This window comes from Bos javanicus, chromosome 1 (assembly GCF_032452875.1).
Source record: "Bos javanicus breed banteng chromosome 1, ARS-OSU_banteng_1.0, whole genome shotgun sequence".
Classification (NCBI taxonomy): domain Eukaryota; kingdom Metazoa; phylum Chordata; class Mammalia; order Artiodactyla; family Bovidae; genus Bos; species Bos javanicus.
This window is the reverse complement of record NC_083868.1, coordinates 83500986-83519772: the sequence shown is the minus strand read 5'-3', so window position 1 is coordinate 83519772 and position 18787 is coordinate 83500986. Positions and strand designations below refer to the sequence as shown.

Below are 18787 nucleotides of genomic sequence, written 5' to 3'. Positions count from 1 at the left end.
CTAATAGAATCTGTACCATTTTGTAAATATTTCTCAATCTAGATTAAAGATGTCAGAAAAGATGAATTCTGGATATGACTGAGATCGAGTAAATGAAAGGAGCTGAAATTAGAAACAGCAAAAAGAAAGGATTCCTCTGCCTTTCAGATCCTGGACTTTAAAAATGCACCTGATCCAGTTTTCAGAACAGAAAAAGGTCATCTAATTATAGTTGAGAAAAATAAAAAACTGCTGAGGAAAAGCTCCTTCAAGTCCACATTTAAGTATACAGGTAAATGTAGAGTTCATAAAACGGAACCCCTTTCATTACTCTTTCTGTTTCTCATACTGTAATATCAGGTCAGTTCTTACTATTTATAATGTGCTGCTGTTAAAGCTCGAACTCACACATGCTATTCTTTAATCATCACTGAAAATTATAAATGGCATAATGGCATTTAGTTCCACCGCCTACTGGGCAAAACTGCTCCACTAAGAATAGATTTTTTTTTTTTAATTAAGAAAAACTAAGTTTTCCCATTGTCATGAAATAAAGTAAAAATCAAATAAAGGCCAAAGGTAACATTTATGCAAGAAAACAGGGGCCATCATGGATCCAGCACACCAGACAGACAGTCTGCTGAAGGGCCTCTCATCTGTCTAAAGTTCTATGGTGGCGTCGCTACAGCACTGCTATGTTTTAGGCCTGAACCACAAGTGGGAGATCTTGTAACAAGATTACAGGACAACTGTAATCACTATGGTGTGACGGGCGGGAAGGCTTTGGAGCTGGGTACAGATGCTCCTCACTGATGACATCTGGTCTCTACTCCAGCCATGCTGCGGGCACCAGCTCACTCACCGCAGGCAGAGGACCAGTTCCACCCACTCAGGGCGTCTGCCCAGCACTGCTGAGGTCAGCAGGGTGGGGACTGGGCAGGGCAGAGGTGGCTGGAGAGTAGGGGAAGGAATACAGCACAGACTGGGGGCTGGGGAACAGTATCCAAGAAGGACTAGGAACTGTGACAGGTCATGAGTTGGGGTGATATGAGGTTAAGGGTAGCGTAAAAGCACAGAGGGTCTCTCTCTACAAATGACCAAGGCAGGAGAAGGGCCAAGAGTCTCCCATTCCCACTGCACATGTGAAGCGGCTCAAGACCAAAGCAAACCACACTGCGATTTCCTTGCCCTCGCAACCCTACCTGCCCTGCTTCCATACCTGAACTAACTGCTCTACTCTACTCTGCCTTCCTCCAGGGTAGGGAAGGAGAGGACCAGAGAAATGTCACTCAGTCATATTCAGACTTACATTCCAAAGAGAGCTCCCCCAAGATGTGCTGCATGATCAAAAAATTTCCATCCCAGGATCATTCCTGCTGTATCCATGGCAATAATGGCTTTTAGGGCCTGAAAGCCAGAAAAGAGAACAGAACTGATACAACTTTGATTGTTCCAGCATTGACATTTCTAATTTAAGGGCAAGAATTCAGTCAATGTAAAAATATCACCCTGTCCCCAGCACTTCACGTCATAAAAATACTCACATTCCCTGCTGTGAACGTGAACATTGGAAGGAAGATGATGGCGAGTCTCCCTTCCGGGATCTTAGTGCAGACCGCGGCAAGGACAGTCATGATTGCGCCAGACTGCAAACCAACACACAGGGGAAAATGTGAAACTCTAACTGTGCAACTGTTTAGGACTGCGAAGTCTAAAGCAGAAATACTTCCTCCAGAAAGCTTACAGCCATACATTTCTAGGGGAGCACAGAGTTAAACAGCTTTCCATTACTCATGTACAAAATAACAAGCAAAGGGGCCCCATGCCCAGGATACAGTAACCACCTGGCAAGGACTACCTACAGGCAGTAAGATGTAACAGTGTCAGCACTTGACAAACTTCAGGAACCTTGTTACTGTGTCACATGCATCACCATATTTAGACACTAAAAACGGACTTCTCAAACCTCAAGAGAACTCCTTCAATCAGCGAGTGAGCATGAATTCTCCCGATACGCACATGTGTGCAATTCTTCCCAAATTTAATGCTTTATCATAACTCATGTGAACTTTGTATCCTATTTCATAACACTAAATATTTTCCTTAAAAGAATTTGACAAATGTTCTGCTCCAGGAAAGCACGCCAAATTTGTCCCGTGGCTCTCCATGACCCACCCCTCACAGAATCCTCCCAGGGACACACATGCATCTGCCTGCTTGAGAAGCACTTTCCTTCACAACCTTGTATCTGAGAATAAAAATAATCAAAACTTCACAACCTTATGACCAGTAAGTCAACCATCTCTTGTTATAACTGAAATTATAATCGCTATACAGTTTTATCATCTATAGTGTTTTTCCACATTGCTACAAATCTTCATAATTTAAATTGATGATGGCTATGAAATACCTGCTGGATAAATTATGATAATTTAACTAAACTTTCTTAATGTCACACATGTTACCAATTGCTCTGGATGGTACAATAACTGAGAAACTGGATCATAATCCCTTGTTTACATTAAATCTCAAGATCATGATTCATTCAAACAGTGGGGCCCTATGCTAGACACTGAGGATACAGAGGGAATAAAGTCAACAACTCCTGCCTTAATGGAGCTGACAGACTGGCATGAAAGACTAAAGTAGTAAAAGCAACAAAGCATGATCAGCTATGATGGGGAGTCTGGCAACCGCCAAACTTTTCCAAAGTGGTATTACTGGTTTTTTTACTCTATCAGCATTACATGAGACTCCAGTTTCTCCACGTCCTCACCAGCACCTGGGATGATCTATTCATCTTTGAGATATAGTGATGAGATATCAGTGTGGGTTTTATTTTCATTTTCCTAATGATGAATGACGTTCATCTTTTCTTGTGGTTATTTGTTACTCATACCTTCTTTGAAGCATCTGTTCAAACTTTTGCCCATTCTATAATTTCTTTATATAGTTTGACTCACATCTTTTATCAGATTTCTGACAGGCAAATATTTTCTTTTAGCATGTTATCTTATCTTTTAACACTGTCTTTGGAAGAGTGTAAACTTTTAGCTTACATGAAGCCTGATTATCATTTGTTTTCTTATGGGTCCTGCTTTGTGGTGTCTCAACTATGAAGTCTTTGTCTAATGTGAGATCACAGTGAGTTTTTTCTTTGTTTTCTTCTATAAGTTTTTATCTTAGGTTTTACATTTAGGTCTGTGTTTCACTTTGAAGAAAACTTCAAAATACTCCTGAACCAGGTTTAACTTTTAACATTCTGCCACATTTCACTTATTTTCTCTCTATACTTTTTTATCCTGAAACATTTGAGAGTAGGTGGCATATATCAGACCCTTTTACTCCTAAATACTTCAGCGTATACTTCCTTATATTAATATATCCTACAAAATAGTTCTCAATTTCAAGAAATTTTATATTGATACAATATTTTCATTTAATCTACAGAACATATTCCAGTTTTGTTAATTGTTCCACTAGTGACCTTGTGGCTGTTTTCCCCCATTTATTGCATATAGTTGTCCTGTCTCTTTGCTCTCCTAAAAGCTGGACCATTTCCACAGCCTTTTTTTTTTTTTAAGGGGGGGAGGTCCATTTTCATTGAAAGCTTCTGACTAAAAAAGGTGAAAATAAAGAATCTCTGCATAGAGTAGGCCAAACATTTTCCTAAACAGCAAGTTGTGAGAATTCCCCGGTGGCCCGGTGGTTAAGAATCTACGCTTCTACTGCCAGGGGTCAGGGTTTGATCCCTGGTTGTGGAACTAAGATCTCGCTAGCTGTGCAGTACAACCAAAAAATAAATACAATAAAATGTCATTTAAAAAAATAAAAAGCAAGTTGCCATTTATTCAGACACATAAATACTTTTAAATCTGTATAGATAAAGGTCACTTTGAGAAAATTTTAGAAGGATAATGGGACTGTCTATCTTTAAAATAATAAGTACAATAAGTTACAGTCACAAAAAAAATGGCTTTACAAAGAATGGCTATTAAGACTTTTCTTTACTATTGAAATTTCTGTAATGAGCACTTCAGGCTTGCCAGGTGGCTCGGTAGTGAAGAATCCGCTGGAACTGCAAAGGCCTGCAATGCAGCTGTCCTGCATTCAACCCCGGGGTCGGGAAGATTCCCCTGCAAAGGCAATGGCAGCCCCCTCTAGTATTCTTCCCTGGGAAATCCCATGGATAGAGGAGCCTGGTGGGCTACAGTCCATGGGGTCGCAAAGGAGCTGGACATGACTTAGCAACTAAACAAAACAATGAGCACTTTAGATGGAGAAAATAATCGTCGATAAAGAAGGAAGAATCCCTCAGAAGAAATGGAGTAGTCCTCACAGTCAATGAAAGAGACTGAAATGCAGTCCTTGGGTGCTCCATTCATTTTCAAGGCAAACCATTCAACATCACAATTATCCAAGTCTGTGCCCCAGCCACTAATGCTGAAGATGATGAAACCGGATGGTTCTATGAAGACCGTCTGACACCAACAAAAGATGTTCTTTTCATCATAAGGGCCTGGAATGCAAACGTAGGAAGGCAAAAGACACCTGGGGTAACAGCCAAATTTGGCCCTGGAGTACAAAATGAAGCAGAGCAAAGGCTAACAGAGTTTTACCAAGAGAATGCACTGGTCATAGAAAACACCCTTTTCCAACACAAGAGACAACTCTACACATGGACATCACCAGATGGTCAATACTGAAATTGGATTAATAATATTCTTTGCAATCGAAGACGGAGAAGCTCTATACAGTCAGCAAAAACAAAACTGGAAGTTGGCCCAGATCATGAGCTTATTACAAAATACAGACTTATATTGAAGAAAGTAGGGAAAACCACTAGGCCATTCAAATATGACCTAAATCAACTCCCTTATGATTAACAGTGGAAGTGACAAATAGATTCAAGGGATTAGGTCTGGTAGATAGATTGCTTGAAGAACTATGGAAGGAGGTTTGTTAACACTGTACAGGAGGTGGTGACCAAAATCATCTCCAAGAAAAAGCAATGCAAAGAGGCAAAATGGTTGCTGAGGAGGGCTTACAAGCAACTAGGTAGAGAAGCAAAAGGCAAAGGAGGAAAGGTAAGATATACCCATCTGAATGCAGAGTTCCAAAGAATAGCACGGAAAGGTACAGTCTTCTTAAGTGAACAATGCAAAGAAAGACAGGAAAACAGAATGGGAAAGACTAGAGATCTCTTCAAGAAAATTATAGATACCAAGGGAACATTTCATAGAAAATGGGCACAATAAAGGACAAAAATGGTACAGACCTAACAGAAGCAGAAGATATTAAGAAGAGGTGGCAAGAATACACAGAAGAACTGTACAAATAAGGTCTTAATGACCCACAAAACCACGAAGGTGTGACACCAACCTACAGCCAGACATCCTGGAGTGCAAAGTCAAATGAGCCTTAGAAAGCATTACTACAAACCAAAGCTAGTGGAGGTGATGGAATTCCAGCTGAGCTATTTCCAATCCTAGAAGATGATGCTGTTAAAGTGCTGTACTCGATATGCCAGAAAATTTGGAAAACTCAGCAGTGGCCACAGGACTGGAAAAGGTCAGTTTTCATTCCAATCCCAAAGAAGGGCAATGCCAAAAACTGTTCAAACTACTGCACAACTGCACTCATTTCACATGCTAGCAAGGTAATGCTCAAAATCCTTCAAGCTAGGCTTCAACAGTACATGAACCAAGAATTTCCAGATGTACAAGCTGGATTTAGAAAAGGCAGAGGAACCAGAGATCAAACTGCTAACATCCGTTGGATCATAGAAAAAGCAAGGGAATTCCAGAAAAACATCTACTTCTGCTTTATTGACTATGCTAAAGCCTTTGACTGTATGGATCACAACAAACTGTGGAAAATTCTTAAATTTTCTTAAATTTAAAGAGATGGGAATCTCTTTAAGGCAGATCACCTTACCTGCCTCCTGAGAAACTTGTATGCAGATCAAAAAGCAACAGTTAGAAATGGACATGGAACAACGGACTGGTTCCAAATTGGGAATGAGTACGTCAAGGCTGTATACTGTCACTCTGCTTATTTAACTTATAAGTAGAGTATGTCATGCAAAATGCCAGACTGTATGAAGCACAAGCTGGAATCAAGATTGCTGGGACAAATATCAATAACCTCTGATATGCAGGTGACACCACCCCTATGGCAGAAAGCAAAGAGGAACTGAAGTGCCTCTTGAAAGTGAAAGAGAAGAGTGAAAAAGCTGGCTTAAAATTCAACATTCAAAAAACTATGATCATGGCATCTGGTCTCAACACTTCATGACACACAGATGGGGAAAGAACTGAAACAGTGACAGATTTTAATTTCTTGGGCTCCAAAATCACTGCAGATGGTGACTGCAGCCATGAAATTAAAAGACGCTTGCTCCTTGGTAGGAAAGCTATGACAGACCTAGACAGCATATTGAAAAGCAGAGACATCACTTTGCCAACAAAGGTCCATCTAGTCAAAGCTATGGTTTTTCCAGTTGTCATGTATGGATGTGAGAGTTGGACCACAAGAAAGCTTAGTGCCAAAGAATGGATGCTTTTGAGCTGTGGTGTTGGAGAAGACTCTTGAGAGTCCCTTGGACTGCAAGGAGATCCAACCAGTCCATCCTAAAGGAAATCAATCCTGAATATTCACTGGAAGGACTGATGCTGAAGCTCCAACACTGTCACCTGACGTGAAGGGTGAAATCACTGGAAAAGATCCTAATGCTGGGAGGGATTGGGGGCAGGAGAAGGGGGCGACAGAGACAGCATCACCGACTCAATAGACATGAGTCTAGCAAACTCTGGGAGATTGTGAAGGACAGGGAAGCCTGGCGTGCTACTGTTCATGGAACTACAAAGAGTCAGACACGACTGAGCAACTGAACAAACAACAATGGGGAAGCAATTTAGATGGTATAGGATTTTAATGCTCGTCTTTAAATTCAGCTAACCACGTTATGTTTGTTTCACTGGAGAGAAAGTTTAATTTTACTGGGTTTTTTTCCTTTCTCAGAAAATAAGGTCTCAACCTGATTTCTTCTGAGTTTTGTTGACTTTGTAAGGCTTTATTTAAAAATCTAGGATACATAAGTTACATATCTGCTATAAGGCATGAAAGGTGAGGGGTTACTCTTTAACTTTCAAATTCTCAGTGACACTGACATCACTCTTTTTAATATAGTATATGCTGATAGATTGGAGAAGGAACTGGCAACCCACCTCCAGTATTCTTGCCTAGAGAATCCCATGGACAGAGGAGCCTGGTGGGCTACAGTCCATGGGGTTGCAAGAGTCAGATATGACTTAGTGACTGAACCACCACCATGCTAATAGATTATGGGGGCAGATGTTGAACTTCTAGCCAGAACAAATCTTTCAGGGAGTCATGAACCCAAACCCATATAGACCCTAGAAGTCTGCCTCCTTGGTTAGAGGTAAGGATCTTTTATTCTCCACTCATAACTTGATTATACAGCCTATGCTGCTGCCAAGTCACTTCAGTTGTGTCCGACTTTGTGCGACCCCATAGACGTCAGCCCACCAGCCTCCCCCATCCCTGGGATTCTCCAGGCAAGAACACTGGAGTGGGTTGCCATTTCCTTCTCCAATGCATGAAAGTGAAAAGTGATATGCATAAAGGTCAACTCAGGAAACCAATTTTCCTAAGTACTTTTCTTTAATCTTCATGTATGTTATCATATAAAAGCTTTTTGTGGGTGATTTTAACTATGAATTTTAAATCAATTTGCTTTAAGAAGCCTTTTGCTTCTGCAAGCTACATGCTGCTAAAAACCCCAGGTGTTTTATGTAAAACAAGTAAAAAAAAAACTCTGAAAAGCTGAGAAAGGAAAGCAGCCCAGCTAGAAACCTTAGGAGCCAAGGAACAACATAGTGGTGAGTTTTCTTTTGGCCTCATGCTGCTCAGCCTGGGCCCTGGCGAAGCTCACAACCTGGAAACACCAATGAACTCAAACAAAATAGGTCTGTACCCAAAAACCCTCACTCTAGCCAAAGGAGCAAGAAAGCAGTCTAGCAAGACAGAAAAGTTTTCAGACAACAACCACTCTACTCCAGACAAACACGACAGAAACAACCACGGCCTGATCCCCATCAGCAAAAGCTGAGTGGAGTCTGGACTTCCATTCTTAAAGACTAACAAGGCACCCCACCCTCTGACAGGGTGGTGTCAGTGGAGGTCACTCACGCAGCAGTAATAAGGCACTCTTGCTCCTCCTAGACAGAGCGGTATTAGCAGAGGTCTACTGAGGAGCCAGAACTCCCCACCCTGCAGCAACAAGAGCCCTTCCCCGCCACTGTCAAAGGAGCTGGAGTGGGGAACCTGGACTACCAACCTCACCCGGCACTAGTGATCAGAGCACTGTCAGAGGAGGCCTGCCACACAGATTTAATTAAGATTAGAGTCTCATAATGTAATATCCAAAATGTCCAGGTTTCACTTAAAAATCACTTAGCAGGGAATTCCTTGCAGCTCCAGTGGTTAGGACTCAACACTTTCAGTGCCGTGGCCCAGGTTCAATCTTTCGTCGGGGATCTAAGATCTCCCAAGTAGCATGTCCTGGCCAAAAAAATAAATCAAAATTAAAGTCACCCATTACACCAAGAACCAGAAAAATCTCAACTCGAATGAGAAAAGACAATCAATAGATACCAACCATCAAGTTGACACAGATGTTAGAATTATTTAACAAGCATTTTAAAGCAGCCATCATAAAAGTGGTTCAACAAGCAATCACAAACATGCTTTAAACAAGTTAAAAAAGAAACAGCATAGAAATAGAAAGGCTCAAAGAAATAGAAGATATCAAGAAAAATGAAAACTAAAAACTGTAATAACTTAAATAAAAACAACAAATGGCTCAAGAAGAATGGAAAGGACAGAAATAATTAATCAGTTACCTTGAGACAGAATAGCAATTACCCAATCTGAACCACAGAGAAAAAACAGACTTTAAAAAAAGTTACTGAGGTTTTAGGGATAACAAACTATCTAACATCATGTCAGAGCCCTAGAAAGAGAGAAGAAAAAGGGCAAGGCAGAAAAGGTATCTGAAGAAACGGCTGACCAACTCCCAAAAACATAAACCTAAATATTCAAGAAACTGAGCGAACCACACACAAGATAAACACAGATGTCCATGACGAGACACACAGTCAAACTTCTGAAAGTAAAGACAAAGGAAAAGGTCTAGAAAGTGGTACTAGAAAATGACATCTTACCTACAAGGGGAAAAGCTATTTGAACAACAAAGAATTTCTCTTCAGAGACTATGGAGGTCAAAAAAAAGAAAAGTGGCACAACATTTTTCAATTGCTGAAAGAACTGAGCCTGGAGTTTTATATCCAATGAAAACATCCTTCAGAAATGAAGGGAAGAAAAAACAATGAAACGGAAATTAAAACACTCTCAGAACAAAGAAAACTTGAGAATCCGTCACAGCAGACCTAACTGGCTAGGGGCTGAAGGAATGGCTAAGAGAAGTTTTCTACACAATGAAATGACAAGAGGAGGACATCTTGGAACATCAGAAAGAACGAATCAGGGAAAAAGTAAAAAATTATGTGTAAATACAATAGACTGTCCTTCTGTCTTGGAATTTTCTAACTCATATTTATTGGTTGAAGCAAAAATCATAAATGTATGCAGAGGAAATATTTAAGACAATTAAAATCTGGAGAAGGTATGGGGCAAAAAGTGAGATAAGGCTCACTTCACTCAAACTGGTAAAATGATACCACAAGTAGATTGTGGTAGTGATATACACAGATTGTAGTACCCAGAGCAGAGGTTAAAAAGTTATACAAAGAGATAGACTCCAGAACACTATTGGTGTTCAGTCGCTAAGTCCTATCCAACTCTGTGACCCCGTGGGCTGCAGCACACCAGGCTTCCCTGTCCTTCCAGAACACTATAGATAAGTCAAAATGAAATGCCAAATGAATCTGCACTAGCTATCATTTTGCTTCACTTGCAACTTTATAGGAAAGAGACTGAAGATACTCTCCTAATTCAGCATGAGAAATCAGTTTATGTATAGTTTAGATCAGTGATAAGCTAAATCAATGAAGTTACAGCAAGCAGATTATCATAATATTGGTATGCAAATTCAGCCAATGATAAACTATAAACACAACCATACAAAATCTATGGGATGCAAAAAAAGCAGCTCTTAGAGGGAAGTTCACAGCAATACAATGCCTTCTTTAAGACACAAGAAAAATCTCAAATAACCTCAATCCTAACCCACCACCCAAAAGAATGTGAAAAAGAACAAACAAAACCTCAAGCTAGCAGAAGTAAGCAGACATTAAAGATCAGAGAGGAAATAAATAAAATAGAGATAACAGGGGAAAAAAAACCAACACAGTAAACACCGGGTTCTTTGCCAGGGTAAACAACACTGACAAATTTCTGGTCAGGCTCACCAAGAAGAAAGGAGCAAAGATCCAAATAAACAAAATGAGAAATACAAGAGGAAAAATCCTAACTGATACCACAGAAACACAAAAAGCCATTAAGAGAATACTATGAACAAATATATGCCAAGAAATTTGACAATCTAGAAAAAAACGGACAACTTTCTAGAAACATACAGTCTACCAAAACTGAATCAAGAAGAAATAAATAATTTGAACAGAACAATCGCTAGAAATGAAACAGAATCTAAAATTTAAAGAAAAATCCCTGAAACAAAACTCCAGGACCAGATAGCTTAGCTGGGGAATTCTACCAAACATACAAAGAAGAACTTAATACTGCTCCTTCTTAAACTCTTCCAAAAGACTGAAGAGAAAGGAACACTTCCAAAGACCTTCTATGAAGCCAACATCAGCCTGATACCAAAAGCAAAGACAATACCAAAAAAGAAAATTACAGGTCAGTATCTTTGATAAATATAGACACGAAAAAAATCTCAACAAAATATTAACAAACTGAATCCAACGACATATAAAAAAGCCACACACCATGACCAAGCTGGATTCATCCCCAGGTCACAAGGAGGGTTCAATATATGCAAATCGGTCAATGTAACACACATCAACAAGAGAAAAGACAAAAACCACAGGACCATCTCAACAGATACAGAAAAAGCATCTGATACATTTTAACATTCACTTGTGATAAAAACCCTTACAAAAATTAGTACAGAGGGAACATAATAAACGCTATTTATGACAAACCCACAGCCAATATAATACTCAATGGTGAAAAGCTGAAAGCCTTCCTGCTAAAATCTGGAACAAGACCAGGATGCCCACTCTTAGCACTTCTTTTCAACATGGTATTGGAAGCCCAAGCCACAACAATCAGACAATAAAAACAAATAAAAGGTATCCAAATTGGTAGGGAAGAGGTAAAATTGTCATTTACACAAATGACAAGCTACTATATATATATCAATAGAAAATCCTAAAGACTCCACACAAAAACTACTAGAACTGATAAATGAATTCAGTTAAGGTAGCAGGACACAAGTTTAACATACAGAAATCAGTTGCCTTTTTTTACATTAACAATGAAATATCAGAGACTGTAAACAAACAATCCCCTTTAAAATCACATAAAAAATAATAGAAACCTCACCGAGGAGGTGAAAGATATATGCTCAGAACTACAAAATAAAGGAAATTAAAGATGATACAAAGAAATGGAAAGATATCCCATGCTCTAGGCTTGGAATAATTAATACTATTTAAATGGCTATACTACCTAAAACAACCTACAAATTTAATGAGATCCCTATCACATTACCCATGACATTTTTCACAGAACTAGAACAAATAATCCTAAAATTTACATGGAACCATAAAAGACAGAATTGCTAAAGCAATCCTGAGGAAAAAGAACAAAGCAGGAGACGTAATCCTTCCAGACTTCAGACACTACTACAAAGCCACAGTAATCAAAACAGTGTGTTAGCACTGGCCCAAAAACAGACATGCAGCTCAATGGAGCACAACAGAGAGGTGGGGGCGGTACCCACAGACCGATTAATCTTCAACAAATGAAGCAAGAATACAAAATAGGAAATAGCCTCTTTAGCAAGTGGTGCTGAGAAAGTCTCAGAGCTGCACGTAAGTCAATGAAGTTAGAACATACCCTCACACCACGCACAAAAATAAACTCAAAAGGGCTTACAGACTTAAATGTAAGATATGATACCATAAAACTCCCAGATCATAGGCAGACCATTCCCCCACATAAATCATACCAATGTTTTCTTAGGTCAGACTCCCAGGGCAACAGAAATAAAAACACAAATAAGCAAATGGGATCTAATCAAGCTTACAAGCCTTCTGCACAGCAAAGGAAACCATAAACATAAAAAGACAACCTACAGAATGGGAGAAACTATTTGCAAATGATGTGATGGACAAGGGCTTAATTTCCAAAATATACAGTTTATACAATATCAAAAAACCAAACAACCCAATTGAAAAATGGCCAGAAGTCCTAAATAGACAGTTTTCCAAAGGAGAAATACACACGGCCAATAGACACATGAAAAGATGCTCAACACTGCTAATTATTAGAGAAATACAAATCAAAACTGTAATAGAGTAACATCTCACACTGGTCATAACGGCTATCACTAAGAAGTCTACAGATAAAAAAATGCTAGAGAAGGTGTGGAGATGTGAGTGTAGATCGGTGCAGCCACTGTGGAAACCAGTATGAAGATCACTCAAAAAAAACTAGAGTTGCCATATGATCCAGCGATGCTACTTCTGGGCACCCAGACAACACTATAATTCAAAAAGATATATACATTACTATGTACATAGCAGCACTATTTAAAATAGCCAAGACATGAAAGCAACCTAAATGTCCACTGACAGAGGAATGGATAAAGAAGATGTGGTACATATGTATAGTGGAATATTACTCAGCCATAAAAAAGAATGAATAATGCCATTTTTCAGCAACAAGGATGGACCTAAAGATTATCATACTAAGCAAGAAAAAGACAAATACCATATGACATCACTAACATGTGGAATCTACATACAACACAAATCAACATACCTATGAAATATAACCAGGCTCACACATATAAAGAACAGACTTGTGGTTGCCAAGTGGGTAAGAGGTAGGGCAGGGAAGGAGAAAGAGTTTGGGATTAGCAGAACAAACTATTATATGTAGGATGGATAAACAACAAGATCATACTGTACAGCAAAGGGAAGTATACTCAATATTCTGAGATAAACCATAATGGAAAAGAATATGTAAAAGTATATACATATAACTGAATCACTTAGGTCTACAAAAGACATTAACACATTGTAAATCAACTATACTTCAATCAGATTTTTAAAAATTAACAAAAAACTATTTACAACTTCAAGGGAAAAAAATTCTAACATTTTTACATATGCTACTTCCTACAATAAATACTTTATTGATCTTTGTCATCCAAGACTAAGGGTATATTTAGCAGCAAACAAACTTTTGAAAATCAGAAAATTTGAAAAGCTTCCTGCTAATAACTAGTTAGAAATTCCATTTTTAAATAAGATTCAGAACATGCACGGCTCTAACAAAATCCTTACCAAAATCTAGTCAATATTCTTGCTCCCTTGTGCCAATGTTAATGGACAAATATTCTTTACCAATCTTCATCTTTCAAAGGCAATAAGGCCAGTACTTTTTATTTTCTACCACAATTCTGTCAATAGTATTTTTTTCTCCACATTTCTCATTAAATATACTATATACTGCAGAAGGCAATGGCACCCCACTCCAGTACTCTTGCCTGGAAATCCCATGGATGGGGGAGCCTGGTAGGCTGCAGTCCATGGTGTCACTGGGAGTTGGACACGACTGAGCAACTTCACTTTCACTTTTCACTTCCATGCATTGGAGAAGGAAATGGCAACCCACTCCAGTGTTCTTGCCTGGAGAGTCCCAGGGACAGAGGAGCCTGGTGGGCTGTCATCTATATAGATGACATCTATGTGTCATCTATATCACAACTTTATATTGAGAAACAGATTCAGAGAGGTAAAGTAACAAGTCCTGGAAATCACAAATAAGTGGCAGAGCTGGGATTCAAACCCAGTCTAATTCCAAATGCCAGATCCCCTGAACTAACGAGAAAAGTACTCCCACCTTCAGAACCCCCAATGTCCTCTAAAGATGACTCAGCCCTTTCAGTGTATATTAGATGTGGGTAATGTTTGCTCCCCAACTAAACTAAATTTGAAGTCAAAATCCATGTCTGATTCATCCAATTGGTCTTCACAAAACAGGTACTTAGTTGACAAATGAGGTACAGAATAGATTTGAAATACATAAATTATACTGGCACCGAATTTTATATAGAAAACATTCCACAAAGAAAAAAGGGTAGGGGGCTAAAGTTAAAGCATAAAGGTCACAGGCCTTTCCTGATGATACCGGCCTCATCAGGAAAATAAGTAGAAACAAATCTGAGGAACAGACAAATTATGGCATGATTATTTTACATAAGGGTGCTTTTCTGAAATTAAACATTTGTAGTTTCTTTAAACATAACATTTCTATTTGAAAACATTTAAGTGCATTAGTATTTATGCACAATTAAATGTGTAGTCTTTAAAGAAATATGTAAAGACTTCCACGTGTCTAGAAATTTGCCATTAAATGCAAAAGAAAACAGACTTGTAATTTTTACAAAATCATCCGGAACATAATTGAGACCAGGAAACTGATCTTGCTCGCTGGATGCATTCCCAGACTCTAACAAGTACAGTGCTTGGTAGTCCAACCTACATAGCACACAAATACTGATGAAGAAGAAGATACAGTACCAGATTCAAATCTCTATTTAGAATTTTTCAGTGCTAGATTAGGCTCTCCAGTTTATGGGGATTGGATACCCACTATTTTGACTACTCCTCATGATATGTACTCTGTGCCAGTTAAGTATATATAGATGACTAAAAGCTATAGCCTGAAATTTATAAGGCTTTACAAATGTATACATTCTATATTAGACTCAGATTAGTTAGTAGTATTGTTTTAATAGTAATTTCCTGCTTTGATAGTTGTACTGTGGTTTTGTAGCTAATAAAAGGGTTAAGGGTAATATGAATCTGTACTAATTTTGCAACTTTCTTGTACATCTAAATTTCAAAATGAAGTGAAAAATTTTAACTAGAAATACTTACTGCACCAAGTGATGGTCCATATCTTCCTGTGGCAACTTTACACACATAACTGACAAAATTGGAAATAACACCTAAGAAATAAATCACATTTCAGTAATTTCAGTGAGGTATAAAAATGGCTTCCATTTCTGACCTCCACCCCATGAAGACCAACAGTTGGGTTTCTTCCCCAGTCAAGGTGCAGGCATAAATACTTATTCTGCCTATCACTTCAGATATATTATAGGGAAAGCAAAGCCTGACCCACTCCACCACTTACTAAGTAACACAGGGTCATTCACTCCACCTCTTAATTTTCATTTTCCTCATCCATACTGTATGAAGAAAGACTATGGCCCGAACTCACCAACTGTGTGGGAATTCTCTGACTGCACGCTATACACTAAATCAGACTCTGTGGAGCAGGACCAGGGAGTCTGTATTTTGCCCAGTTTGCCAAACGAATGTGCCGCAGATCTAGACTAGATGATTTTTTAGGTCCCTTTGGCACCAATGTCATTTGACCTTGACTGTGGCTAATTTCAAAAAACAACTTTCTGTGGAGCAGGAATTAATGGCATTTGAAAGAGACTCTTTGTACTTAGAACAACATTAATGCTCGGGGGAAAGAACTACACACACAGGCCAAAGATGTTACTCAGCTTCTGTTTTGAGGGACTAGCTGCACATGAGTAATAACAATGATTAAGTACCCGCTCTGGACCTTGTGGTAGATGCTTCTATTTTCATCCCTTCTACAACCCCATGTTATAAGAGTGAGTACCATTACCCTCAGAGAGGTACCATCTTTTCTGCAACATTATATAGCTGGTAGCAGACATAGGATCTGAACCTAGGTCTTCCGTCTCCAAGTTGAGTGTATTTTCACTACACATAACTGGCAGATATACTGTTTTTAAATCAAAGGATTTTAGGAATGAATTTTTATACTTTACGGCTTTAAGTACATTTTGCAAACAAAATACATTTTTTTTTTGAGACAGTTCAGTCGCTCAGTCGTGTCTGACTCTGCAATTCCATGAACCGCAGCACGCCAGGCCTCCCTGTCCATCACCAACTCCCAGAGTTTACCCAAACTCATGTCCATTGAGTCGGTGATGCCATCGAACCATCTCATCCTCTGTTGTCCCCCTCTACTGCCTTCAATCTTTCCCAACATCAGGGTCTTTTCAAATGAGTGAGCTCTCTGCATCAGGTGGCCAAAGTACTGGAGTTTCAGCTTCAACGTCAGTCCTTCCAATGAACACCCAGGACTGATTTCCCTTAGGATGGACTGGCTGGATCTCCTTGCAGTCCAAGGGACTCTCAAGAATCTTCTCCACACCACAGTTCAAAAGCATCAGCCCTTCTGCACTCAGCCCTCTTTATAGTCCAACTCTCACGCCCACATATGAACACTGGAAAAACCATAGCCTTGACTAGAGGGACCTTTGTGGACAAAGTAATGTCTCTGCTTTTTAATATGCTATCTAGGTTGGTCATAACTTTCCTTTCAAGGAGTGAGCGTCTTTTAATTTCATGGCTGTGATCACCATCTGCAGTGATTTTGGAGCCCAAAAAAATAAAGTCTGACACTGTTTCCACTGTTTCCCCATCTATTTGCCATGAAGTGATGGGACCAGATGCCATGATTTTAGTTTTCTGAATGTTGAGCTTTAAGCCAACTTTTTTATCCTCCTCTTTCACTTTCATCAAGAGGCTCTTTAGTTCTTCTTCACTTTCTGCCATAAGGGTGGTGTCATCTGCATATCTGAGGTTATTGATATTTCTCCCAGCAATCTCGATTCCAACTTGTGCTTCCTCCAGCCCAGCGTTTCTCATGAGGAACTCTGCATAGAAGTTAAAGAAGCAGGGTGACAATATACAACCTTGACGTACTCCTTTTCCTATTTGGAACCAGTCTGTTGTTCCATGTCCAGTTCTAACTGTTGCTTCTTGACCTGCATACAGATTTCTCAAGAGGCAGGTCAGTTGGTCTGGTATTCCCATCTCTTTCAGAATTTTCCAGTTTATCGTGATCCACACAGTCAAAGGCTTTAGCATAGTCAATAAAGCAGAAATAGTTGTTTTTCTGGAACTCTCTTGCTTTTTTGATGATCCAGCAAATGTTGGCAATTTGGTCTCTGGTTCCTCTGCCTTTTCTAAAACCAGCTTGAACATCTGGAAGTTCACGGTTTTTTGAGACAAGCAAACTTTAATCAACCAAGTGCCGATTTAGCAGCGTTTAGGAACCTGGAATCCTGAGTTATCATTTTTAAGCTGAGATAAAGAAATGCTAAGTCCAGGATGACTAGAGTGGTTCCATGCTAATGTATCCTTGCAACAAAATGAACGAACTCATTCTTGACAATCTTACTGGAGAGCTCTAATCAAAAGCTTTCTGGAAACTGAACATACTTTGGAATTGAGTGTAAAGTTATTAAACAAAGATCCACATGATTAAGGCAGCCGAGAAGTCTGGGAACCACTCATCTATAAAACGGTGGGCCTGAGCTAAAGAAACCAAGGCCTTGGGAGACAAAAATGACATGCTTAAGTACTACACCAGCTTGTATCCTTCTCTATATACAATCTGAAAAATAAATATGTACTGAGGATTACTGTATATAGAATGTGGCTGTAATCATTCCCTTTGTCCCTTCTCCAGATAGGTGAGAGCACTTAAACTCCGGACAGGCCCAAGATGAAAGCTGATTACCTGCAGATAAGTATACTGCCATGAACTGCTCTTGACCCAGAATGTTCACTATGCTGGAGGAGAAGCTCCACAAGACATACATATTGGCTGCCATGTGAAACAAGGAGAAATGACTGAACGTTGACAGCAACATTGGAGAACAAAGGACCTCTATAAGAGAAAGAAAACGTCCTGTAATTGTGCACACACAATCCATTTTAGACTTTTTTCATTATCATTATGGAAAAAACATGCACAACAAACCAGAGCCAGTTAAAAGACTGGATAAGATGGTTTAAGATAGCATTTTTCAAAGTGGTACAAGCTACCTTAAATGTCTTTTCTATAGCAACCAATAAAAATTCTCAGGTCAACAAAAGCAACTTGTCCCATGGAAAAAGTTAGCTAGAAAAAATAATTAGTAAATTATTTAAATCACAGAAATAAAACTGTATATAACAGTCTCTTTAAAGAGTAAACTTATAGTGATCACTGATCTTAAGTAAAAAAAAAAAACGTATTATGGAAACCTACTATGTGCAAGGTACATTTTAGGTGTCTGGATACAGTTGTAAGAGAAATGAGGTTCCTGTCTGCCACGAGCTTACAGCCTGTCCTCCAGATTTTGCTTATAACTATTGACAAGTTAGTCATATTTCTTATAGCACTTCAATTACCATAAAGCATATTTCCTTCATATTACTTCTACCTCAAAATAAAAATCACACAAGTTAGACTTACTTGAGGCTGGATTGGATGTGAAGTATCTGATCATTGTCCGCTGCAGAGAAGGTACTCTCCACAAACAAAATACAAAAACATTTGCAGCTATGATACCTACAAAATAAACATTTCTAATTTAGGAAATTAAAAATAAAAACAAAGAAAGTCTAATCAAAAGTCCATATGAATCAGATTTTCTACCACATTAAACAGTATCACACAAAAA

At 39.0% G+C, this 18787-nt stretch overlaps 1 protein-coding gene across 3 annotated transcripts in view; it reads right to left on the bottom strand.

Annotated features, from left to right (window-relative positions):
- PARL (presenilin associated rhomboid like) overlaps positions 1-18787 on the bottom strand; it is a 55034-nt gene that overhangs the window by 1310 nt on the left and 34937 nt on the right. For 2 of the 3 annotated variants that reach the window (XM_061414474.1, XM_061414464.1), the window contains exons 5-9: positions 18580-18675; positions 17860-18009; positions 15162-15232; positions 1524-1625; positions 1289-1386 (exon numbers count right to left, since the gene is read on the bottom strand). In XM_061414474.1, coding sequence (XP_061270458.1) covers positions 1289-1386; positions 1524-1625; positions 15162-15232; positions 17860-18009; positions 18580-18675 — 517 coding nt within the window. The remainder of the gene's footprint in view (positions 1-1288; positions 1387-1523; positions 1626-15161; positions 15233-17859; positions 18010-18579; positions 18676-18787) is intronic. The other variant, XM_061414482.1, reaches the window with a different exon arrangement.